Consider the following 25,808-nt stretch of genomic DNA (forward strand, 5'->3'; position numbering starts at 1 on the left):
GGGGTGAGTTTGGCCGAGCAATCTTATTGAATTGCAGAAAAGATGCTCTTTCCAAGAAAGTGTGAAATCTATTTTTTGAGAGAGAAAATGAAGATGTAAAAGTAAATTCATGAGCTCCGTTTTATGTTAAAACTTTTCATCAAAATTTATGATGAACAAAAATTTCCATAGAGTTTGTAAGCACACAAAGATGTATATTCGATTCAAGAACCCATTTGAAAATAATTAAAAAAATAAGTTTAATAAGAGAGAAGGCAAATCACCATCACAGTGTTGTTGAAGTTTTACTTACAATAACATATTTGCCATTTACTTCGTTGAACTCTCTTAGATGATTCTCACATATGACGCCAATTGTGAGATCCAGAAAAATCCTCTCACATGAATTGTTGAAGAGATCCAACGAAAAGATGAGCTGAACGCCTATAAATCTGCAAAGATGAACATAATTGGCGCCACCTAATAGGGATTATCAGCCGGGGACACTCTAATGGTAAAGTTAACAACTTGAATAAAAAATAAAAAAAAAGACAAAGAAATCAAGAGTATTCATTGTGCTGTCTTGTGTTGCAAAGATTAGAGAGAGTACCTTCTATATCCTGCTTTCCTTTTATAGATGTGGGCGTGATATTTGTCCCATGGACTTTCTTATTTGGGCTGGGCGCATTGTTAGGCCTTACATTTTTTTTTGACTCCTATATTAAGTTTTCAAAATTTACTTCTGATTTTTTTTTTTAAAAAAATAGGCTGGTTAAAAAAAAAAAGGAAAAATAAGAAACACTTAGTATTATTTTTTATATAATTTTTTTAATTGTAAATAATTAAATTTTTTTTTAAAAATGTCTGAGAATTTCCTTTTCCATATCAAGTAAAAATCCTTCACAAAAACGGCGTCGCACGCTATCTCACGGTATCACTGTGGGCGTAGTAAGTAAGCTAAACACAAATAGCTTTCCTTTTACAGACCACCACCACCGCAACAATCAACCGTCCAACACCAACAATGGCGGAGCCCAAAACGAAGTACGATCGTCAACTCAGGTACTTTCTCTCTCTCTCTACTCTGCTTCTCAATGACCCTTTTGCCCTCCAACATTCTTCTTATTTTCTTTCTCCCACCCCATCCCCTTGCCCTAACCTTCTGATACTAAACACTCACCTTCCTACTCCACTAGTCGTTTTCACATTGCGTTCCGTTTGGTTCCAGAGAAAAATTAAGAAAACAAATAGAAATTAAAATTTCAGGTCCAATATAACAATATTTATTGCCTTTGGCTTGGTTGGAGGTTCGTTCTCCAATTTTTACGAATAACCAAAACAAATATGATGTCATAAGATTGGGAAATTTGTTTTGTTGATTGTTATTGATCGATATTTGTTACTGGATTTGGGTAGATGAGCTTGTGAATTCGTGTTTTGACTTTTTATTTTATTTTAATGAATGGTATTTGATAGAGTTATTGAGTGAAGAAACAAGAGAGAAACAGGAATTGTAGATTAGTGTATAGTTGCTTGCTTGTGGGTGTCTAATTGTGTGTATATGAAATGGGTCTTGATGGTAATGAAATTATTAGGAGATTGTGTAACAGTTATAGGGGTTTTTTCCATGCGTTGGGCACTTGATTTTTTGGGTGACATTCCTGTTTGCAGTTCATAGAATCCAGAGAAAATATGTATGACATTTTTTAGGGGAATTTGCTCTCAAACTTATTTAAAATAAAACACATTTCTCTTTATATTTATCTAAATTATATTATTTTAGTACTGAAGTGTGAAACTTATGGGCGGGGCATTTTTGGGGAGTAGCCCACTTCCCAGTACTCATTAGGGCAATTCTTTGCTTGGTTGAGCTCAGGAAAGAATTTCAGGACCTCATTGAGTTAGTTTTTAGGATTGATCAGTTTGTAGAAGCTGACTCTGTTGACCATCCATTTTTATTATTTATTTCTTATTTTTACCAAGTTTTACTCTGGCTGCAGGTTATGGACTCAGAAAAAACATTCGAAAAATTATTTTATTTCTTCTTCTGCTTCTTTTTTTCCCCTTAAATTACTTTTTCTTGTGATAATACTTCTTTGAAGAAACATAAATAAAGTCATAAGTTTTAATATTTATTGCAGGATCTGGGGTGAGCAAGGACAGGCTGCCCTTGAAAAAGCAAGTATATGCTTGCTTAACTGTGGCCCTACCGGTTCTGAAACCTTAAAAAATCTTGTTCTTGGTGGTATTGGAAGTATCACTGTTATTGATGGTTCTAAAGTTGAAGTGGGTGATCTTGGAAATAACTTCATGGGTATGTGCCTTGACTATGGCATTTTATTCACTTCTTATATATCTGTTCTTACGTTTTACTCGTGGTGTTGGCAGTGGACGAGTCAAGTGTTGGGAAATCAAAAGCAAAATGCGTGTGTGCATTTCTTCAGGAGCTAAATGATGCTGTTAAAGCCAAATTTATAGAAGAGTATCCAGGGACATTAATCGAGACAAATCCATCATTCTTTTCTCAGTTTACCTTGGTGGTAGCCACCCAGGTGTGGATTTTTGGCATCATTGTTTTGTGTTTGTGATACTGTATTAAAATGTATTGCTTTTTTTTTTTTTTTTTTTTTTTTGATCAGCAACTATTGGGTTGCAGCACTTCCCAGAAGCTTCTTTCAAGTAGTCTACATATTTACACAAGAAGGGTTCAGATATGTGATGATGGTTGGGTGGAGATTGAAAGGATGTTAGGTGTGGAGGGTTGAGTTCAGTGATTATCTACGTTGTAGGTTTTAGCAATTGGGGATCTTAAACAATTATAGGGTTTTTGATTTAGTGCAATAAATTTCAACTTTCGGAGGTGGTGCTGGAGAAATTGGTGGTCTAGTGATTTAGATTCAAGTAAAGATTTTTTGGTGGCACATTGATTTTCTGAGGCAAATATCAATAGAGATCTTGTAAATCACGGGCTACTTTTTTTCTTCTTGGAATATAGGTCAAGGGATTTAGTCTTGAAAAGAAATTAGTGTGTTTGGTTTCAATTTTTTAGATTAAATTTTCTGAAAATTGAGTTTTTTGTTTTTAGTGAATATTTTTAAAATTTTGGACAATTTTTTTACTTTTTTAGATGTACCTTACTTAAATGTATCTAAAAAGTAAATATTTTAATTTTTTTTAAAAAATTAATAAATACACTAGAATACGAAAAATGTAATGAATTCTCGTATCTTTTTAATATATATTTTTGGTATTTAGTGAATTTTCTAAAGATTTTTTTTACAAATATTATACTTTTTAAGTGTTTTATATTAAGTGTATCTAAAATTTTAAAAAAAATTCAATGAAAAACAAAAAAACACGGAAAACAAAAAATTTCGGCTCTGTTTGATAAGAGTTTCGAATTTTAGTTCCACCCATTGATTTGAGTGTGTTGTTTGTTTTGAACTTTCAAATCATAATTCTACACCCATTTCTCAAAACTAAATTCAAAACATAATCATTACTTTTCAAAACTCATGACCAAACATATAACTCAAAACTCTTTTTAAAACTCAATTCAAATCAATATTTTAATTTTTTAAATATTTTAATTTTGTTAAGATTTTAAATATTTTAATATTTAAATATGTTACGATTTTTTTAATTTTTTGAATATTTTAATTTCAAAATATTACGATTTTAATTTTTTAAAATTTAAAATATTTTATAAAAATAAATTCAAACTCTATTTTATAAAAATGTTTTTAAATATTTTAATTTTGTTGTTATGTATTTAGTTACGATTTGAGTGTAGAATTGTGAAAGTAGTATGAAGTTTCGAGTTTTGTGTTTGGTTATGAGTTTTAAAAATAATTTATTAATTGAGTTTTGTTTTATGTGTTTGGTTACGATTTGAGTGTAGAGTTGTTTTTAAATTTAAAATATTAACATTTTAAATTATTTAATTTTTTTTAGTATTTAAATTATTTAAATTTTTACGATTTAAATTTTTTGAATATTTATTTTAATTTTTTACTTATTAAATTTTTTAGATTATTTAAATATTTATGATTTAAATTTTTTGAATATTTATTTTGAAAAAAAATTATTTCCTTTGTAGTATTTTCAATTAAAAATTTGATTAATGTTATTTTCTGTTAATAATAAATTTTTTTAATTGAATTTTAAAAAGAGTTTGGTTATGAGTGTTGATCAGAATTTTCAATAGTGTGAAAGTAGTGTGTTTTGTTATGAGTTATAACAATTTGAATTAAGTTTTGAAAATTCTTTCCAAAACTCATAACCAAACAAATTTTCTTACTTCACATGTCAAATTAAACTTTCAAAACTCAATTCCACACTCAATTCAAAAATCAACTCAACACTCTATTCAAAAACCATAACCAAATAAATTTTTTACACTCAAATCATAATTTCACAACTCACAAACTCAAAATACAACTCATACTCTCAAATCATATTTACAAAATTCTACCAAACGCAACCTTCAATTTTCTGAAAAGTGAATCCTGAAAATCCAAATAAAATTGGAGGTTGGTTGTGTTGGTTTGTCTTTTCTAACGTTGATTTTTCATGTGAGTTCATGCCCCATTGTTTAATTTTTGGTTCATTGTTATTTGGTGCTTTGATGCCTTTCCCCCCTCCTTTCTATAAGGTTGTATACAATTTGAATTTTTTTGGTTATTAAACTTTCATCTTTGATGCGGATGGTCTTATTGTACTGTCAGCTAGTGGAAGAGTCAATGGTGAAGTTGGATAGAATCTGTCGGGAAGCAAATGTTATGTTGATATTTGCACGCTCCTATGGCCTTACTGGGTTTGTTCGGGTCAGTGTGAAGGTAATGAGCCTGAACATATATGATTGCTTTTTTTTTTTTTGTTTTGGGTTTGGTATAGTTTCCTTTTTGATGTTTTCTTTTCTTTTATTGAAAACAAAATGTCAAAGCAATGAGAAGTTCAGAAAATTTCAATTTCTGTGAAAACAAGTTTAAAAAATTCAGAAAATAATTTTAAAATGTTTACTAAAAGAAGGGCATTTAGAAAATTTCCCAAAATTGGTTTGCCAAACAAGTTTTTCGAGTTAGGTTTGTTTTTTCTGTTTTCGAGAACCCAAACAGAAAATAAAAACAATACCAAACACTCATTAAATTGCTATTTAAAAAAATTAGTATCAGGATGGTAGTGGCTATAGAAATTGAAGGGATGACATGGATGAAAACATTTTGATTCCTTATCAGAAGTTTCTTAGGTTTGCCAACCACGGATGTCTTATGTGGTTGTTTGCTTATATAAGAATGAAAAATTTTCTTTGCTCTTTCCATGGTGAGGTGGGATTTGATTCAGGGTTGTTTTGAATTGAAAGAAATGCAAGAGTAGAAACTAAGCCTAGCGGAACAACTGGGGTTAGGCCAGAGTCCATATACCTCACTTGGTATGAGGTTATGGGTTCAACTTTCCTTACCCCTAAGAAAATATCAGATTTGTAATTTCTCTAGAATGGAGGTGCTAATATTACTTTGCTTCTGTGAGGCAGGAGCATACAGTGATCGAGTCAAAGCCTGATCATTTTCTAGATGATCTCCGGCTAAATAGCCCATGGCCTGAGCTTAGAAGGTATGGGTCTTAAGTCCCCCCCCCCCCCCCCCCCCCTCTCTCTCTCTCTCTCTCTCTCTGTTTGGCTTTTCTGTGTGTTTATTTTGGCACATCAGTTACTGAACTGTAAAAGCTAATGGATTTTATTTTTTACCGTGTATCTAAGCAGCTTACATCTTAAGTGAGAAGCTGATTGCATGTTTGTCAATGATAGCTTTGCAGAAACAATTGACTTGAATGTGGCTGATTCTGTTGTCCATAAACACACACCATATGTTATCATTCTTTTGAAGGTGGCAGATGAGTGGGCCAAAACTCATGGTGGAAGCCTTCCATCAACCAGGGAAGAGAAAAAGGAGTTCAAGGTTTGCACATTTAGTCGCACATTTCATCTTATCCTTTTTGTTCTATTGCTGTATACTACGGTGGCTTGATTGGGATGATTGGGACGTTGAACATCTTAGGAACTAATAAGAGCCAGGATGAGAGCAATGGATGAAGACAACTACAAAGAAGCGGTTGAGGCATCATTTAAAGTATTTGCTCCTCGGGGTATTAGTAAGTACATGATTTTAATGCATGTTACCCTTGTTTATCTGCATGAGCATGTAATCTACCAATCAATGGCTCTCAATTAGGACTGACCTCGAGCCCAGTGTGAGCCTCTGATCTGATCACTGAATTTGCTGTCGTTATGATGGCCCATGCCAATGAGGTTCAAAAAAAAAAAAAAAAAAAAAAACTAGAGAAACTAATATCAATGTTGCCTAACACAAAAGAAAACTCTAAACTTCAAATGGTTTTGCTTGGGCAGTTTTCTTGTTCCACACAAGGGCAAAGAAATTAATTAAAGATCAGGATCTGAACATCTAACATCTTCAGAATTCAGCTATAGAATGGTTTAAAAAATGGCATGATATGGTACATATAATTGATGCAAAAATTTATTGGAATTGGAAAAGGGTCTTGCTAATGACAGCTCTAAGGTCTGTCAGTAAGAACTACATAATGCCAAAATATTTATAATCCCAACATACATTTTAAATATCCCAAATCACTTTTACATATTTTTATTCATTCTTTACAAAATTAAATGCACTTTATACATGTTTTCCAACGCTGTTTTTAGCATTTCCGTTGGAAAAATATTATGGCACTGATATATTACAAGAACAGTCTTGTTGGAATAAATCAATTGATGTCTTCTTGTATTGGTCAATCCCAAAACACATAGTGGTTGTAGATTATTAGACTGATTGCACTTGCATTAGTTTGATTTTTCGTATTCCCTTTCTTCTCATTTGCTCATTCTCTTGTTTGTTAAAGAGCTACACCTGTGTTGTATTTTGTGCCTTATATTTCACATAGCTGTTGTCAAGACTTGGAGAAAGGAAGGTGATCACTGGCATAGATTAATATTTTAAGGTCTAAATTCCTCTTCAATTTTATGTATCCATCTACATCACAAAAATACAATTTTTGAAACAAACCTAAACCCACTTGAGTTGAGTTGGTTTGTTCTCTCTGCCTGTTGCCATGTCATCGCCTGTAATGCCACCTGGACACTGGACTAAGCTGTAACTTGCTGGTAAGGGATGTTGTCTAATTTATTTGGAGCGATACTAGTGTGAAGAAATTCATGCATAGTTGTTGAGGCATGGCGAAGATATTATATAACCTCTGTCATTGTGAACCTGTTGCATTGTTTCTATAGACAATCAGCCCTCTTAGGGGAATCCAGTATTGAGAAAAATAGCTGTCACTTGGCCAAGTCTTGGTATTTTGAACTGATAGATTATGGATGAATATGAGAATTAAACTTATTTGAATAAATCCTACCTTTTTACAGTTGCAATGATAAGGAATTGTGTTTATATTCTACCTTGAGTACTTTTCATTTCTCTCATGGTTCATCAAATATTTTTCTACCATTGTTTTTTCAGTTGGTTTAGCAAGTCTGCCTCCAATAAGTCCCTCAACCTTACAGTTTTTTATTCTATTTAAATTCGACTGTTCTTGTGTTTTGTCCAATCATCAAGAAGCTTTGGGATTTCAATCATGATTGTAATATGTGGCAGATAAAGATTTTCAGACCCCCCGAGTGCATTCAAAGTATGCAATGAGCATCTTTGTGTGTATTATGCAGTCCGCTTTGCAGTTGAAGATGATAGGAAAATGTGAATTTTTTTTGGGCATGCTTTTTAATTGATTTTTATGGGCAAGTAACATTTTTATAATTTAGCCTGATATTATAGGAGCAGAATTCGTAATTTTAAGTAGTTGGCAAATATGGCTTATGGAGCTTCCATCCTACTGTAATTAACTGTGAATCATACCTGTAGCACATAATTAGATGGTTAATTTTATCTCATGTTTGGCATGTCAGGTTCAAATCTACAGTGGATAATTAATGATAGTCGTGCTGATGTTGATTCTAATTCATCTGATTTTTGGGTGATGGTGGCAGCTCTAAAGGTAATTTCTCAGATTTTGGAAGCCTGATTGTTTGTGGGGCTGATTCTTAGTTTGTGAATATTCTCATGTATTTTGCTCTACTTAAATCACTTGGGCTCTTGGTTTGTTTTTTAGTACTTGTGCTCTATGCCCAATACTCTATGTAGCCTTGTGGATTGCTGATCACCTTTACAATTGGGGAAGTGCCTTTGTGTGTGTGTGTGTGTGTGGGGCTCAATTAAAAGGAACTAGTAAGGTTGGAGTAGGCAATCAGTACTATTAATGGCTGCATGTTAATTATCTACCTTTTGAGCCTGTTTGTAGACCATATTAAGGACACCCATCTTTTTACTTACCTTTTCTTTGATGGATATTTTAAAGGATTTGCTTCTTGCTTTTTTCATAATGCTGTGTTTTCCATCTAAAACTCGGTCCCTCTTTTGTTCTCCTTCTCTCTTGCCTGCATGCATATTTTTGTTATTGTGTCTGTACTAGTCATCCTTGACTGTACAAGCAGTTAATAATACCTTGAGAACCTAAGTTTTAGAATCCTGATCAGTCTTCTGGAGATGACCCTGTGATGATCTAAAGATGGCAATTTTCAAAATTATCCAGCATATGCCAAAATCAATCTCTTTGTTCTCGTATGTTTATGTGTGCGCACAAGCCTTGAACAGAAAAAGTGTGAATTATCAACAAAACCAGTTTTATATTTTTGATGGATCAGGATTAATTAATTGTGATTTTCCCCCCTATACCTGTGTTAATTGAGGAGTTAAATAAAAATGTTACTTGCATTCATTCATTTAAATGTTGAAAAAAAAAAAAAAAAAAAAAAATTCCCTTGCTTTCTTTACATTTCAGGAGTTCATTGCTAATGAAGGTCGGGGGGAGACACCTCTTGAGGGATCAATACCGGATATGACATCTTCTACCGAGTTTGTGACTTTCATTTTCTCCAAGGACATCCTCTTTCATTTTCTTTTTTTCTTGTTTCTTTTTTAAGAAAGGAAATCTAATTTGGTGAAATTTGAGTTTGTTTTATTCCTTTGCAGGTTATATGTAAACCTGCAGAAGATCTATCAAGCCAAGGCTGAGGCTGATTTTTTTGTTATTGAGCAAAGCGTCAGAAATATTCTAAAGAAAATTGGGAGAGATCCAGATAGTATCTCTAAGACAATGATAAAAAGCTTCTGTAAAAATGCCAGAAAGCTCACAGTAAGCACATTCTGTTACTACAGTTTTTTTCCCCAATTCAATATGCTACCAGCTATATCTCCCCTGATTTAATAGAAAACTAATTGTCCTTATTGTTGATGTTATATCCACTCTATTTTTTTTTTTTTTTTTTTATATCATATGCTAAGTTGTAAAGAAAAAAACAACTATATGATTGATGTACACCTCCCCGAAGTGACTGTTTAGTGTTGAAGCTTATCTAATTATATTCTTTTAGGTACTATGGGCAACTCACTTTTACTTTATCCTATCTTCACATTAATACTCTGGTCATAGCTTCATTATCAATTCTCTTCTTGAATCAATGCAATTATTTCTGTGTCTTTTGTTTTTACGGCATTGTTGTTGTTAGCTGACTAAGTGGAGGTAGTCCTTATGAATTATGATAGAGGCTTCCATATATATGAACATATCAGCATGAAAAAGAGCATTATGTGATTTGTGATTATATGTTACCTAACCAAAAAAAATTGTTTGTTACTATGTCAACAAATACCTATCTATAGGCATCCAATGAAATCTTTAATATTCTAATATTAGTATAATTCCTAATAAATTCAAATTTCCAAAAGTCTTCAATTCTTTTCCTCATCCAACACTTTTTCTTCCCTCACCACATCATTACCCAGATATTTGAGTAGGAGTCTTTCAATAATTTCATTTCTTCTTTTTAGGTATGCAGGTACCGTCTCCTTGAGGATGAATTCAACTCTCCTGTACTACCAGAGTTGCAGAAGTATCTAACAGATGAAGACTACAGGTATGTGATGCCATCTTTTTACAGTTACAGAAATCATCCATCAATAAAATGCACTACATCCTACAGATTTGAAAAGTAATTTGTGATGTTTATTTGAACTGTTAATAGCTGCTTGTGTAGACTCAATATGTAGAAAGCTTCCTGATGTGCAAAACCGTTGGCCAAAAGAAAGCTGCTTAAATTTACATAAAGCAAAGTAATTCACTTAACAATGTTTATTAAACACAATAGATGGAAAACAAAAGAACGAACCCCTGGAAATCGATCTCTTTTGGGTTCTGTGGACAGGAACATTTAATTTCGACTGGATATCTACAAGATTAGTTTGAGAGAGAGAGAGAGAGAGCTGTTGATTTGAGGTGGCTAGTTATAGTTGGTCTGACTTTTTTTGTTTGGCTCTGGTATCAGTGATCATTTATGACATAATCATACATAGAGTCTATTGTTGGACTCTTATATCAAGGGATTTTAAAGATATCTCAAGCTCCTCATCTGCTCACAGGGGAGACCTGGCACTCTGAGCTCTGTTCTGACAGATGCTTTTGCCAATAACTAAAAGGCCGATTCATAAGAGCAACTCCAACAGTGTAGTATTTAGGTGTAGCGGTGTTATATGGTATGAACTTATAATAGCAACAAAAAAAATAATAATAATAAAAAATAAAAAAATAAAATAAAAAAATCACTCCAATACTACATTGCTGGAGTTGCTCCAGGGGATTGTGATTTTTCTTTTTCCTCAACCTATTTTGGAATCTGCACGTGGACTGATTATACTCCCTATTGCCCTGAAGTGACTTCTGCGGCATCTCTACTGTTGAATCTAAAGCCTATGATTCCACTAGCAAACAAGCCATTCGCTTCGGGACCAGGGTATTTGCCCACTGCTGCTCCTAAGAACAGTAATCCCACATCTATTGATTCAATTGGGCCTGAACGAATCCTTCATGGGTTGGAAGAGAAATTTCCTTGCCATTCATTGTGAACTTGACGTAAGCGCTATGAGATTCGAAGAACAGTGCTGCGTGTCATTGGTTGTCTTTCTGGGTTACCACTTTGTTTTATACATGAATTGCCATTGATTACTATTTTTCTGATTTTTTTCATGAAAATAAGAAAAAACTTATTTTCCTGATTTCCCCTCACTCAATTTTTCAGAACAAGGGACCAATCATCCCTTACATAATAAAAAGGGATGAGAAAAAGCACAGACAAATGGCTGTATTTTTGTGTCTTTATATTAATTGATTGGAGTATTAGTTAATTTACAATCTCAATTACAGATAGCTGTTGTTATCAGAAGTTAGTGGTGTTTTATCTGTTTGGTTTGTCTCGTAGTTTTGGGTCATATGTTTGGAATTATCTCGTAGTTAGTGGCGGTCAATCTGAGAAAGCTTGTATTAACTTTATTGACTCCCGTCACTTTGTGAACTACTGGAATTTATTTTTCAAATTAATCCAACGTGAAAAAATACGGTTAAAAAAATGAATGCACGTTGCCTTGCTTATCACTGACAGTTTTATTTAAATTGTGAAAGTCCACAATCTTTAGTTTTCTTCTTTATGTTGGCAGTATCGCTGTAGGGTTCTATATTCTGCTTCGAGCTGTTGACCGGTTTGCCACAAACTATAACAGTTTCCCTGGCCAATTTGATGGGTAACACCTGATGCTACAGACCAACTTCCATATGTATTTTTTAAAAGCTTTTCTGCCTAGCTCATGACCTGAAAATGCATAACTAATTTTCAACAGAGAGATGGATGAGGATATATCTCGATTGAAAATTACAGCTGTTGGCCTACTTAGTGACTTGGGTTGCAATGGCTCAACCTTGACAGAAGACCTTACCAATGAGATGTGCAGATATGGTGCTGCAGAGCTCCATGCAGTTGCTGCTTTCATTGGGGGAATTGCATCGCAGGAAGTTATCAAGGTTGCATTTTCTATCTTGATTTCACAATAAGCTCATTTGCAAAATTATGTTGTATTGGTGGTTCAGTCATTTCTTGCAATTTTGCTGGAAGAAGTTAGTATATATATATATATATTTTTAATTGTGATCTGAGATATCATTTGTTGTCTTCATTACAGCTGATCACGAGGCAATTTGTTCCTATGTCTGGAACTTTCATCTTCAACGGCATTGACCACAAGTCTCAGCTTTTGTCATTATAGTGGGTATTTGGGTTGGAAATGCTTTACAAGCAACTCGTATCAGCTTTTGTTTCTCATTCGGACCAGTGCAACTTAGTCCTAAACCCTCAAGACTGATGGATCTTCACTCTTTTAGTTTGATTGGCAGAACAATGGTCTTGTTTTGGCAAGGCTATATGAGATCCAAATGATTCTTCTTTTATTAAGCGGTGGGGCAGGTTACATGGGCTCCTCTGAAAGTTTTTGTAACTATTTCATTTGAAAAAAACTATGAGAGAGAAACTAAATAGAATACAAGGAAAAGGCAATCTAGTCATAGAATTTGACATGGATTTGAAAACATGTTGTGAGGCTCCTCACAATGATGAATCTAATTCGTAGATTTCAAATACTGAATGTTTTTTTTTGAATGATTTTGTTGGGAATATCGTATATGTATAGAGCATTTCTGTTGCTATTAAGTAGGTGTGGAATGTCGATCATTTTGTTTCAAAAAACAATCCCATGGGTCATACTGGTCCTCACGCACTATGCTTTTCTCTCTCTCTCTCTCTCATAATAAAATGAGTAAATGCCCCAATGTATTTGACACCATTCTTACGCACCAAGGATTGCAACGTATTCAGGCTATACGAGGTTATAAAACAACATAGCAAAGACTACAGTCAGTTAATTTCAAAGCTTCCATGAATGGAACATGGGGTGTGAAGGAGCTTGTAACCTCTAGAATGGAAGTAATCCAATGATCATATAGCAAAATGTTAACACCACTTGCTAAAAGGAAATTCATGACCCTACCACAGTTACCCATAAAAACTTTTTAATAGAGTTTAAAAATATGAAAAAGAACATGAAATGCAAATGGATAAGGCAATCAGATGATCCACATCATAGTCACAGGCGGAGATTACTTCTCTTATTGCAGATTAAAAGGATTGAAAATACAAAAAATTGAGTAACATACAACAGAATGGGAGCTTTAAACTGAGAATTCTCTCTGCTCAATTCACAAAAACAAAAAAAAGGAAAAAAACTATTGTTTGATGTGAATGCAATGTGTAATGCTGGCATATGAACTTTGCATGATCTCTGAACTGCAGTAGTACCTTGATTGTGTGAAGCTAATCCTGAGCAGTTGCAGAAACTTTCTTGGCAGGATTGTACACACTGTATTCGCCAAAGTCTCTTCTACCACTGGAAAAAAAATTGTCTAACATCAAATCCTTTGCATAAACCAGCAAAGATTCAGTTGTCAAACATGTTTATCCATTTTTCTAAAATATAAAGATACAACCTAGAGCATAGTCAAGAAGTTAAAACTTGCATCAATAGCTGTGTGTGATTCAATATCCAATCCGTGCGCAATGGAGAATCTATGCCTACTAGTTATGACACCCAATTATATGCAATAAACAAGAATTAAGCCTTTTGAAGCAATATTTCCTATGTTTCTGCAACTCCCCCCCAAACACAAAAATTGCACTTCTGAACAAAAAAAGTTACACATAAATAAACATGATGCAAGTTTTGGATACAACTCTACAAAAATTACACATAAATACTGAACAAAAAAAGTTTCCTTTCAGCAGTCTTCTGAGAGTGATAAGAACAAAATATCTAGTGTTCATTTTCCATTCACAACTCAATTGGTTAATATCTGTCTGTATAAAATTTGTAGATGAAAAAACTGTGGACTCTGTTATTTAAATCATTTACCTAAAGAAGCAGATATGGTGGAGGCATCAGTTGCAGACTTGCAGTCCTGCAGTACCAGTATTGGCAATGACTACAAAATCCTTAAAATCTAAACTTCAAAGACCAAGATATTAGACAATCCAAATTCACATCTAGAAATGGATTTGGAAGGGAAGCCCACTTCCAAATTCAATCAAGATATGAACATCAAAATGCAACCCATTGACCCCCAAAACATAATTCGACCTACTATTTTTTAGCATAACATTCTTATGCATCTGACTTGATAATAACTATCCAAAATATAAAAAGAAGATGCAGAGGATAAAAAGAAAAATCAAGAAGCAGTATACCTGTGCATTACGTCCCAGCCAGCAGGTAAAAAATGAGGATGGACAGCTTCAACAAAGACTTGTCTCCATCTCTGGCAAAACTGACTAATTCCATCTTCCCCATATTCTTTCAGTAGATGATCCACAACTTGTTTCCCATGTGGTCCATGTCCCAGTAGTGATAGCTTTGGATTATGTTTAGGTGAGATAGTTCCATCAGAAACTGAATTTACTGTACCATTCGATGGACTTATACTTTCATTAACATCAGTATCCACAATGGAGATGCATTTAGTCTCATAAACTCTACTTCTGTCAGAGTCAGTGGCCTCGTTATTATCAGCCAAGATTTCTGCATTAACATCCAGATCAGAACATAAGGTGAAGCTGCTTACATCCATATCCTCTGCTGCCAAAAGGTTACTATCTTCTTTGCTACATGTTTTTCCTGTAGAAGCAAGTGAATCACAACTCTCCTGCTCCTCTGAAATGACACTCTTAGTAGACTTTTTATATGCTGATCCCCTCTTTTTCACAAGGCGTCGTCTCTCATGAGGAGTCATTCCTACTAGCAGAGCTCTTTCCAAATCTTCCTCTGATATTTCCCGCCCTCCATAATACTTCATGACAATCTGAAATCATGAAATAATAGCAACTAAATAACTCTCCAAAAGTTTTCCAAACTCAAACTCATGAAAAGATAAAGAAAATCATGACCCTGTGCATGAGGCTCCCGCTAAAGCAGGGGGTCTAGGAACGGCAAGATGTCCGTGGGGTAAGGCTACATACATCTCCCTAGACTCCATAGTGGTGGGAACCTCATGCACTACAACTGCCCTTTAACTCATGAAAATAAAAAAGGTTCCAATATGTAGTTAATGGAAAACATTAGGTAATAGCATTTTTCTTCAATTTTAAACATGCATAGAAAAGGAGTTCCTGACACAAATTATGTTTATTTAAATAGTAGCATATTTCACTTCCAAATACAGAATTATACCAAGCATCCAGCTTTCTTACAATACTGGCTCCAAGACATTCTTATCATGTTCCATTAAGTGACTAAGTTTTTTGTTACCCTAACCAGTTTACCTCCTTTAAACACAGTGAGAAGAACACTAGGAAGGGGCAAAATCCACAAGAATGTGCTACTAATGCCAAGTTCCCGACTCTTGTCAGGCAATGAGCATCATTATAATCAATGCATGCACAAATAAAGGTTGACGGGAAAATGTATATTGTCTAAACAGTGCCCAGATGCATATTGTCCGACAACAGAAAGTAATTACAAATATAACATCTTTACTACAAAAAAGGAAAAAAAGAAAAAGAAACAGCAGTAAAGTTCAACACCTGAATCAGTTCCTCACGGCGATTGGATGGCATTCTCTGGCCATGGCGTAGGAGAGCCATAGCTGCCGTTCGCAATTGTAGAGGAGACACACCTGTCCCATCATAAGATGCAGATGTCCCAGATGCATCTTGGGTTTGTCTAGAATCAACTACTTTACGAACGAAAAGTGGTATTCCAAATTCTGCAGCAATCTGTTTCTTATACTTCTCAGCAGCAGCATGAGCAATTTCATGACAGTCCACACAAAGTAAGACAATATCATGAGAACGATGGCTTTTCAGATGCTCTGGAAAGTGCATTCTGTAGCATGATGGTATTATTCGGTAGCGTAAATAGTGATTTCCTTCACCACAGCCAACACATATATTTTTCTTACTATGAATGTAGAAGTCATTATCCTCATCTTCTGGACGACCTTTAGGTTCAAATAAAAGCATAATGGCAGGTGGATTCTCATCAACAATTTTTGCTAGATCTCTACGAAGATACCTGCAGGAGGTAGATTAAACAAATTCGAAGTTCAGTAGCTCATTTGTATATAAATATAGACATATGTAGATGTTGTATATATGTATGTATGAATAAAGTACAAATTTATACACAAATTTAATTGACCTATTATGTAGGTAATAATTATGTAGGAATATTTGTATGCATGTACAAACACAATTTTAATTAAATCAATAGGAAAAGAAGTATCCCACTAACCACTCAAGCTTTCTGCGATCACAATAGCATAGTAACCGTCCATCATTTGCATAGATCCTACAATTATGATAAACAGGAGATTTGCAAGAAAATTTTTGAACAAATAGCTCTCGAGATGCCTTCTTACCAAGTTGTTTTGCATTTCTAAATCCGTTTTGTTTGGAAACGAGCCTATTTGCTAGTATGAGGTTATTTCTAGACAACAAAGCATAATTATAAACAGTCAGAGGGCAGCTCCCATTCGGACCCAGGTGGTTTTGAAGAATCAGTTGAAAAATATCTTCCAGGTTGTTTATCTCGTCTTGGAACAAATAATCAAAGTCTTCCAAATGACTACAAATAACAGGTGATGGAGATTGGAGAGAAACAATAAGATTTGAAGAATCAACGTTTAAATCAGCTTGGGATGCGGAGTCATAAATTTCTGTTTCAGATGCTGGAACTTTATGCGCAAGACTAATAATAGCATGATCTGATAATACATATCTCAAGCTCTCATCATGAACGCGTGCCTGAAAGGGAGAGTACAAAAAAATGAGCCCAGTGCATATAAATAAATTTGCAATTTCCCCCAAACACAACATAATAAATATATAGTACTGCATGTTGTATAAAGAACTAATTCTAATTTAGAAGAACTAAAGATGCTACAAAGATGCTAAGATAACACAAACCATTAAATCCCTCCAGGTACACAATCTTCTCACTAGATCCTGAAACTGAATGAAAAATTCATGGAAAGATTAGGCACATTTAGACGGGGTAGCTTTTATTAATACCTAAGACACAATATTAGAAAGCACACCTGAGTGTCACTAAAATGTGATGAAAGACCTCCTTGATCATTCAAATTACGAGAAATAATTGATGAAGCAGCAGACTCTCCTGGAGAAGCCTCAATCTCTTTAGAGAAAAGTTGCAGACAAATTGCATTTGAACGCCGGCTGGCCTCGAGAACAAAACGGAATTTGTCATCGGGAGAAGCTGAATTTTCTGATAAACTAAAATATTTAGAATTTTGATGCTATGAAGAGTACAAAATACCAAATTAAAAAGGTTGTATGCTACAGACACTATGCTTGAGCCTAAGTTGGTAACAAACAATACAACTGTTTTCAGTAAAACGCTACAAAACAAGAATAATTTGTGTACCACACGAACCTACATGCAATAAGCCAATAACTATTTTCTTTTCCATCTCTGAGGGATACCTCTCAGTAGCAATGTTGCAAGAATAGTGGAAAAATGTACCTACTTACTAAACCAAAACTTAACCAGCCTAATCACATAATAAATTTCACTGCCAATGCAGGCAGACCTTGTAATGCTTTACTAGAAACACAGACATGAGATACAAGCCATACCACTGTCCTGTTGTATTAGCTCGGAAGCAAGACAATGCGCAATATACAACAAATAATGGGCATCTGTTAGAGCATATTGCACCATTTCTACCAGCAGTGGACGCTGTCTCCAGTCTTCACGCTACAATTTGAAGAGAGAACAAATAAGTCACGATGACTGTTTGATAAAAAACAGTGTTATTTACAGACTTTGAATAACCAAATGCATGTTTTTAATCTGTTGCCTGTTGAAAGAGCCTAAGATGCCAATAGGCTTATGCATCAAGAGCAAGACTTACAAAGCACAAGTGCATCTCCATAGGAGTCACAAGACTGGAAATTCAATATTAAATTTCAAATAATGTGAATTTATACTCATTAATTACTTCGTAGGCCTTTTAATTTATGATTTCTAAAGCCTAAAAATTTTTATTTATAAAAATAGCTTAACACTTCGAATTTATTTATGAATGTGTCTTTCTAAAATAGATATTAGAACTTTTTGTTGAATCAAAATCCTCTACGTCCTTTGGTATCACCTTATCTATCCCCATAATTTTATTGGGCCGCATCATCATTTGGGATAATTATAAAAACATGTGTGAAGGAAGGTTTCTTTAACAATGGATTCATTATTTATCACAAGTGATTATGTAGACCAATAACATTAAGGGGACAGAGAATGAGGTACATTAAGGAGGCAAAACATCTACATTCCCTTTTGTACACACTTCTTTTTCAGTACATAGGATGTGGAGTCCCCATTATTTCCATGTCGTCCTACTATCATAAAATTTGGTGTATTGGTACAAATTGTGGTAGTGCCTCATTAATGTGTCTGCTCTCTACTTAATTTTTGTGCTAATGTTTGATGAATTTTCTTCTCTTCTTTGGATGATTCCTTTTCCTCCTTCACACACATTTTATTCTCTAGAACAAGTTTCTTTTCCCTTTCACATACAAAAGTACATAAGCTAAGAAAATAACACATCATACAATCACTGAAAGCGGATGATAGAATATGCATAAACGTAAGCCCAAGTCCAAACCTGTAACTGTTTGTTTGTGATGACACCACAGTATGTTTCAAGTAAGTATGCTAATGATTTTTGGGGCTTCAATAGCACCTCACAAGCCTGCAATATAATTACATCAACAGCCAAGTCAAATGACATGCCACACAATCACAATATTCAGAAGTTGTAGATAGTATAAAATATCTAGAAGAAGGAAACATCTCCCCTTCAAGGCCTCCCATCTCCATACCCCCAGTTTTTATGCAAAATTCATTTAATCACGAGAAAATCCAAATAACCCATATTGCGTGAGAAAACAAGAAGCATAATTAAGCACTAACATCTCACCTTTGCAGTATCAAATAAATTAACAATGTAAATATGAAAATCTCTTTGCAGCCAAAGAACATCATTGTCAGCACCATGAAACACCTACACAGCAGAATTTATTCCCACTAATCACCAAATTATCATAACATCCAAAAAAAAAAAGAAAAAAAAACTTGGGAAGAATAAAATTCCAACGGAATTATTAAATAATACAGTTCACACTGAAGCCACACGAAGGAGGCCAAATGCTAATGTACACAAATATATGCGTATGAAGATTAGTTTGATGTTTTCCGAAAAGTGAAGTTGTGTCAATGTTTTTAATATCCAAATTTATCCACACAAAAATTACTTTCTTACCGAGCAAATGACTTTTTATAAGGGGAAACATCATACATCTTATTTATAATAACTGCTCACATCTTGGTAATTGCTAAAGAGTTCTATTTTTTCACAACTATGACTCAACCGTAAATAGAAGGAAAAGGAGACCAACAAATGGAAGAAGGAAAGGAAGTGGTGCCATAAATCATGTCGTTCAGGTTATTGTTAGTTTCAGTCATGGTGTTGAAGGATGGAGTGCTATTCTCCCTGAAATCTATTCTTGCAAGGTACTATTAGTCTATTACTACCCTCCTCTTTTCTTTTATATTCATTCAAGGCAAGTGCACTGTTCATTATTTGATGAACCAAAAACAGCTTGGACATGTTAGGCTAAATATTACATTGCAGTGTGAGTGTTTTTTCTTATTATGTTCAGTTGTTCATTAAATTTCATTAATGGTATTTGTGGCTGAAGGTATGTTTTTGGGGTTTTTCTTTGAAGGTAATGCTCCTAATCTAGATGATTTGATAGTACAGTGTGAGGGTGTAATAACTAGTATATACATTGTGTTCATTCTGCCAATTATGGATCCTTCTTGATGGTGAATTGATCTTACAATTTTGTGAAACATTTAAATTTCACAACCTTTTCATTGGTCAATGGAAAATGGATGAAAAGAAGGAAAAAAAAACGTATATTTGGCAGCATATATTTTTTCAAATTTCTTTTTTTCCTTTTAAATGTTGAATATAATATAGTATCGCTCACTCATCGAGTGTGTATATATACCTTCTAGCAAGATATAATTACTTCTAACATTAGCGATCGTCAATTAGCATTTGCTGCATCGCCTTCTTTTCTCAGTCTCGCCAAATATGATACTAACTGATATAACAATTGAATATATTTCCTATCTGGGATAAAACATTGGATTTTCATATGTTTTGTTATGATACCTAGCATTTTTAACGGACCAATAACTTAACAAGATACAGAAGTCATGACAAAGCACAATGTAGTCCTAAACTACCTTACAAATTGCAGGATTGGCAAAAACAGGACGAAGAATACCCATTGCATCATGCAGAGCAATCGTGTCAACCAGAAAATCTTCCCTCCGAGTTGATATCTATTCAAAATTCATACTATAAGTACATGTATAAAATAGACAAACAAACATATACACTCCAAAAAGAGAGACAATTAAGGTTTTTTACCTGTATAAGAGCTGTAAAGCCTAAAAAGGATCGCAAGCTATGCTGTTCAGTATCAACAGCAAACACTCTTTCTTTACTCAACACATCAACAAGTTCCTGCAACTGCGACTCTTTTTCAATCCAAACATACGAATCGCTCAATTCCAAATCCACATTTCCATCATCAACGAATTCGAATTCGACTCGATCACTCTTCAATAGAGCCTCAATCTCGGCTTTGTAAGGGTGTTCGCTACTCAAATTCTCTGCTAAAAACACCACCAAATTTAACTAGGGTTTAACGAATCTCTATTTAGCGAGGGTTTTAGAGAGTGTGAGAAGCAAATGAGTTTACCTTTGTTGTGGTTGAGGTGTTTGAATGGAGAGAATGAGTTATCAGCCAAGACTCGCTTGAAAGCGTCCTGAGGCTTTGGTTCTGTTTTCAAGTAACAAGTGTTTCGAGATTGTTGTTTTTGCTTTCGTTGCTTTCGATACTGTGCGGTGATGAAGACGGAGATTGCTGCGAAGCAAGCGATTGTCGCGATCGTGAATGCGATTTTGATCTTCGTTTTGTTTTCCATTTTCGTTTTTTCTGTTTTTTTTTGTTGTTGATTCTGTTTTTGTTTTCTCTGTTTTCTGAAACAGTCTCTCTTGCTCGGTGTTTGATTGCTGGAACTTGAAAGCACAGTTCGAAGGAAGGAAGAAGGTAGTGTATTTTTGTGGTAGTATGTGTTGTTGACCACGTATGCGGCAAGAGGTTTATGTGGCCCAGTGGATGGAGAGCCCAATGGGTAGAAGCTCCAAGGGAGGACTGGTAAGCCCAAGTATGACATATCTGAAATCAAACAAAGAATTTTGGAACAAACTCGTATAAAATTATTATTAGTATAAAATTTAAAATTTAAACTAAACCAGTTTGTTAGGAATTTAATATAAAATTTATATAATGCACTCTAAAATCTTTACTTCATAATTCGGGCAAGGGGACTCTACCAACTTCTTGTGGATTTAGATATATAATCAAGTAATTCATGTCCAGTAATTATTGACATCTATAATACCCGATTAATACAATTTATATATCAAAAATTTTATAAACATAGAATCAATTACAATACTGACGGTAGAAAATATAGATTGAATTAATATTTTAAAAACTGGACCGATGAGTGAACCGAAAAAAGAATCGAGTGGACGGGTAATTGATTCAACTATCAGGTTGAACCAGAATCAAATCGTGACGTCATAATTATTTTATAAATATTTTTATAATTTAAAAAAAAATAAAATACATTCATTTAAAATATTTATATAATTTAAAATATTTTCATTTAAAATATTTTCAAATTTCTATGTTTATATATATTTTTTATATTAATATTGTTAGCAAAAATATTAATTATACATGTGTTTGAAGAAATTACTTTGAATACAATAAATATTATATATCTCGTATGTATTACCAAGGAGCCATGGTGATATAGTGAAAATTCATACTCGTTAAAGCTTGAAGTGCTGAGTTCATCTCTCTGTGGCATCAATTTCTTCATTATTGGACTATATATAACAAACCGTTACCGCCGGTTTAGCTTAAAAAGGCAGCTTTTCAAACTAGTCTGGGTTTGAGGGTTGATCCGGATCGAAATTTGGACCAGTTGAAGTGACCGATGCAGTCCAATTTTCAAAACATTGGATTGAACAAAATAATTAGAACAATCCTTTTAATGGCGGGTTATCTGATGTGTATGATTATCATTATTTTTTGTGACAGTCAAATAATTGTGCTATATACCTATGAAGTCGTTAATTTGCCATATCTTTTGTTCCCATTTCATGTTCTCTCGTATTGTTATGTTGTCAAAATTAAATTAAATTAAATACAACCAAAAGAATGAAATTGGAATACGGAGGCCTAAATGGTAGAATCCCAGAGGCTAAGAAAAGTAACCGTTTTTTCAGTTTTCAAAAGTTCCAGACCAAAAAAAGAAAAAGTTCTCAAAAGTTGGTTACCTTTTTGTCCTGTGTATCTTTTATTCCCAAAACAAAGAATTCACTGCAAATCATGTAAGATGGCTTCCATGATCAAACCACAACAGACAGAAAATGAAATTGGTTCAGAAGTCATGGAACCCATTTCCCTTTCTGACCCACCCAAAGTCGAATCTCCACACCATTCGGTAAATGATGACAAAAATAATGTTCAAACTGTTGTTCTTGAACAGAACAAGAACATTTTGGTTACTTTGTGGGAAAGTCTGATTAGAATGAAAAGAGTTGCTGAGGATCAATGGCTACAACATTGCACTGGTGACCATGTCGACAGAACTAGAGCATACCATGTTTGGCCAGGAAACAATGTACACAAATTTTGCTTTACTTAAAAAGGATTTCTCAAAATTATACCTGTATTTTTTTTTAAATTGTTGGTTGAAATTTTTTACAATTGTTGTTTAATGCACAGGTATTTTTCTTCAGAGGACTACTTGTTTGTGGCCCGGATCCAAGAGGGTTGCTCTTGACTGCTGTTTCTATTAGCCTTTCAAGTTGGATTTTTTCTGTTTATGTTTCACAAGATCTGCCAAATCGCCCCGGTCTCATAATCATCTTTTCTACAATTTTAACCCTAATAGTTAGTCCTTACCCCAACTTTGTTTCATCAATTACATACATATTTATATTTATAGATATTGCTTTAATACTTTCCTTTGGTTCAATTAATGTTTTAATGATTTTTTTTTTATTTTGTTTAAATTCTTGAAAATGCAGGTTCTTGTTAACTTGATAGGGGTTAGTATGATTGATCCGGGCATTATTCCCAGAAATGATCAATCATCAGTTGAAGAAGTTGGTACAAGTGATAGAACCAGAAAAAAGAGGATAACTGTCAATGGAATGGAGGTGAAATTGAAGTATTGTCGGACTTGTAAGATTTATCGACCACCCAGATGTTGCCACTGTGCTATCTGCAACAATTGTGTTGAGAAATTCGATCACCATTGTCCATGGATTGGTCAATGCATTGGATTGAGAAATTATCGATTTTACCTGACATTTTTAGCCACAGCCTTTGTGTTTTTTGCCTACATTTTTGCATTCTGCTTCTGGAGAATCCATAAAAGAGTGTTCAAAGCTGGCACAGGATTGCTTGGCTTGCTAAGGAACTGCCCTGAAACAGTGGCATTGGCATCATTTAGTTTTGCTGCTATTTGGTTTTTGGGCTGCCTTGCTTCTTACCATGTCTATTTGATTGCCATAAATCAGGTTGGTTCGATGTACCTATACTAAATTTCTTTGATGATCCTAGCATTAATTTCTATGACCAAATTTCGAGGCATGGATCTTCTGTACCTTTGTCCAAAAAAATTCACAACTACTAGACTTACTGATGATCTCTTCTTTTTCGTCTCCTCTGCATCTTAAACAGACATTTTACGAGAATTTCCGAAAGTGCTATGTGGGCTCTAAAAACCCACATGATAAAGGGGTTTTAAGCAATATTAAGGAGGTTTTGCTTGTGCCATTGCCACCATCTAGAGTCGACTTCCAAGCAGAAGTAACACCCAAGTGGTTTGGACGCTGTGATAGCAATGTGAGGTGATTTTTTTTTTTTTTTTCCTTTCTTTTTTCATAATCAAATTCGGGTTTAAAAAATAGAACCTAGGTTGGCAACAAATTGAAAGTGTGTTGTTTAAATTCTTTAGTTATTTGTTTTGGCTGAGCGTGGGTTAACTTAGATTTAGCTATTTCGAATTGTACTCTTATCCCTGTCACATAATGTGCCAAAACAAGACTTAAAATTTATTAATTTTAACTCATGATGTGATAAAGAAGAAATTTGAGATAGGACAAAAAGAATTAATGAGAACAGGATCCCATATGTGCCAAAGTCATCATCTGTACTCACTTGTCTTCCCCAATCCGAAGTCTTATCCATAGTTGCATTAACAAGAGTTGAAATGGATTCATTTAAGGCTTTCAATTCCTTGATAGCCATAGATGTCTGCTCCTCCACTACATGAGTCACATCTTGCAATCCAGAAGTCTACCTACACAAAACCAATCATATAAAACATAAGTTGAGAAGTCGAGTGTAATTATATTTTTTATGATAGATTTCACTATATGATATGTATGATCAGAATTATTTATATAGTTGATTCTGTATTCATAATTTTATTGTATGCAATATATGCACCTTTTTTTTTTTTTTGAACGGCGCAATATATGCACCCTTTTCTGTTCCCATCCCATAAAATTCCAACTTTACCCTTCCTAGATACATGTTTTCATTTTCTCACTTTATTGGTGTCCCCTTGGTATCCCAATTCCCTTTTTTGTATTTCACATGCAATTTGTCATACTACATCACATGATTCTTGGTTGCTTGATCCACTATCTTCGAGAGCGACCATTTGAATCCACAGCACATCTCAATAATCTATCATTATTAAAGCCTTTCTAAATCAATAACCATTTGGTTTGACACTTTATGTGCCATCTAACACCATTGAATACTTTAGCACTTTGAAAGCCGAGCATATCATGTGCCAAGCAAAACAAGCTCAGAAGAATACTACATTCAAGATGTGATTTGGTTGCTTACATGGCTTGGCCATATTTATTATAATATATATAATTAATAAATAATCATTAGTCTTGTAATGCATGGTCTTTGATAGATATACCAAGTTACCTTGTCTCGTAGTTAAAGAATGCCAAAAGCAGCATGTTATTGGGAGAAAAAAATATTAAAAGAAGTTATATATCAAGGAATATTTTCATCCTTTTATATTATATAATTAGGCAGATGGTGAGATAATAGTCTTGCTTTCATTTTTTTTTAATGATAATTTCTAATATAAGGAATCAATAATATTTATTATAAGACATTGTTTGAGAAAAATAGAAGAAATGATATTGACACTATCAAAATATGATTATCAAAAAAATTTCATCTCGTCTAAAATTTCTCTATTACTCTGTCTCAATACATTAATAATTATTAAATTATGATGATGTATCGATTCCCGGGTGGATGGGTCGGACCGGCCCAGGTTCTCCAGACTCCGACTCAAAAAGGGGGGCTCCGCCAGATGACCTGCAAGCAAGTTCAGGGGGGGAACGGGGTAGTCCCCCAGTGAACCCTCCGGTGCAAGAATTAGAAGAGCAGAGTACGAAAAGACTGTATATCGAGAGATCAAGAGAGAGAGAGCCACTTAACCTCCTTTTTCTTCCTCTTATCCTTGCTTATATCCTTTTGTCATCATTTTTCCTGTCTCTTGTGACGTGCTTTTTCCGCCGAAAGCCTGTGCCATAGCTCATCTTGTTTA

The 25,808-nt window shown here is 34.1% G+C and overlaps 3 protein-coding genes across 7 annotated transcripts; 2 read left to right on the forward strand and 1 right to left on the reverse strand.

Annotated features, from left to right (window-relative positions):
- The first annotated feature begins 881 nt into the window (after window positions 1-881).
- LOC114263907 (NEDD8-activating enzyme E1 regulatory subunit AXR1) lies at window positions 882-12,570 on the forward strand. 2 transcript variants are annotated; one of them, XM_082883911.1, is made up of 14 exons: window positions 882-1,041; window positions 2,121-2,293; window positions 2,368-2,531; window positions 4,707-4,817; window positions 5,513-5,592; window positions 5,786-5,936; window positions 6,036-6,129; window positions 7,958-8,046; window positions 8,890-8,963; window positions 9,081-9,243; window positions 9,939-10,024; window positions 11,598-11,681; window positions 11,778-11,958; window positions 12,117-12,570. In XM_082883911.1, exons 1-14 carry the CDS (start codon window positions 1,004-1,006, stop codon window positions 12,198-12,200), a joined length of 1,572 nt encoding a protein of 523 aa, XP_082740037.1. In that variant the 5' UTR covers window positions 882-1,003; the 3' UTR covers window positions 12,201-12,570. The 2 variants fall into 2 exon arrangements, with proteins under 2 accessions (XP_082740037.1, XP_082740038.1); XM_082883912.1 differs by lacking the exon at window positions 4,707-4,817.
- Window positions 12,571-13,070: 500 nt separating this feature from the next.
- On the reverse strand, window positions 13,071-21,203 carry LOC114263906 (Polynucleotidyl transferase, ribonuclease H fold protein with HRDC domain-containing protein). 4 transcript variants are annotated; one of them, XM_082883909.1, is made up of 13 exons: window positions 20,834-21,203; window positions 20,500-20,744; window positions 20,313-20,411; window positions 18,976-19,059; window positions 18,661-18,747; window positions 17,633-17,753; window positions 17,074-17,261; window positions 16,943-16,987; window positions 16,269-16,780; window positions 15,560-16,049; window positions 14,228-14,838; window positions 13,896-13,941; window positions 13,071-13,373 (listed from the first exon to the last, which is right to left on the reverse strand). In XM_082883909.1, exons 1-12 carry the CDS (start codon window positions 21,057-21,059, stop codon window positions 13,896-13,898), a joined length of 2,754 nt encoding a protein of 917 aa, XP_082740035.1. In that variant the 5' UTR covers window positions 21,060-21,203; the 3' UTR covers window positions 13,071-13,373. The 4 variants fall into 4 exon arrangements, with proteins under 4 accessions (XP_082740035.1, XP_082740034.1, XP_082740033.1 ...); XM_082883908.1 differs by having other exon boundaries at window positions 20,500-20,747; window positions 20,834-21,179; XM_082883907.1 differs by lacking the exon at window positions 13,896-13,941.
- A 1,329-nt stretch (window positions 21,204-22,532) lies between these two features.
- Window positions 22,533-24,305, forward strand: LOC114263927 (putative protein S-acyltransferase 7). The gene is made up of 4 exons (XM_028204508.2): window positions 22,533-22,835; window positions 22,940-23,107; window positions 23,245-23,739; window positions 23,903-24,305. Exons 1-4 carry the CDS (start codon window positions 22,548-22,550, stop codon window positions 24,074-24,076), a joined length of 1,125 nt encoding a protein of 374 aa, XP_028060309.2. The 5' UTR covers window positions 22,533-22,547; the 3' UTR covers window positions 24,077-24,305.
- Window positions 24,306-25,808: the final 1,503 nt, after the last annotated feature.

Source organism: Camellia sinensis, chromosome 8 (assembly GCF_055761805.1).
Source record: "Camellia sinensis isolate YWXY chromosome 8, ASM5576180v1, whole genome shotgun sequence".
Taxonomy (NCBI): Eukaryota; Viridiplantae; Streptophyta; class Magnoliopsida; order Ericales; family Theaceae; genus Camellia; species Camellia sinensis.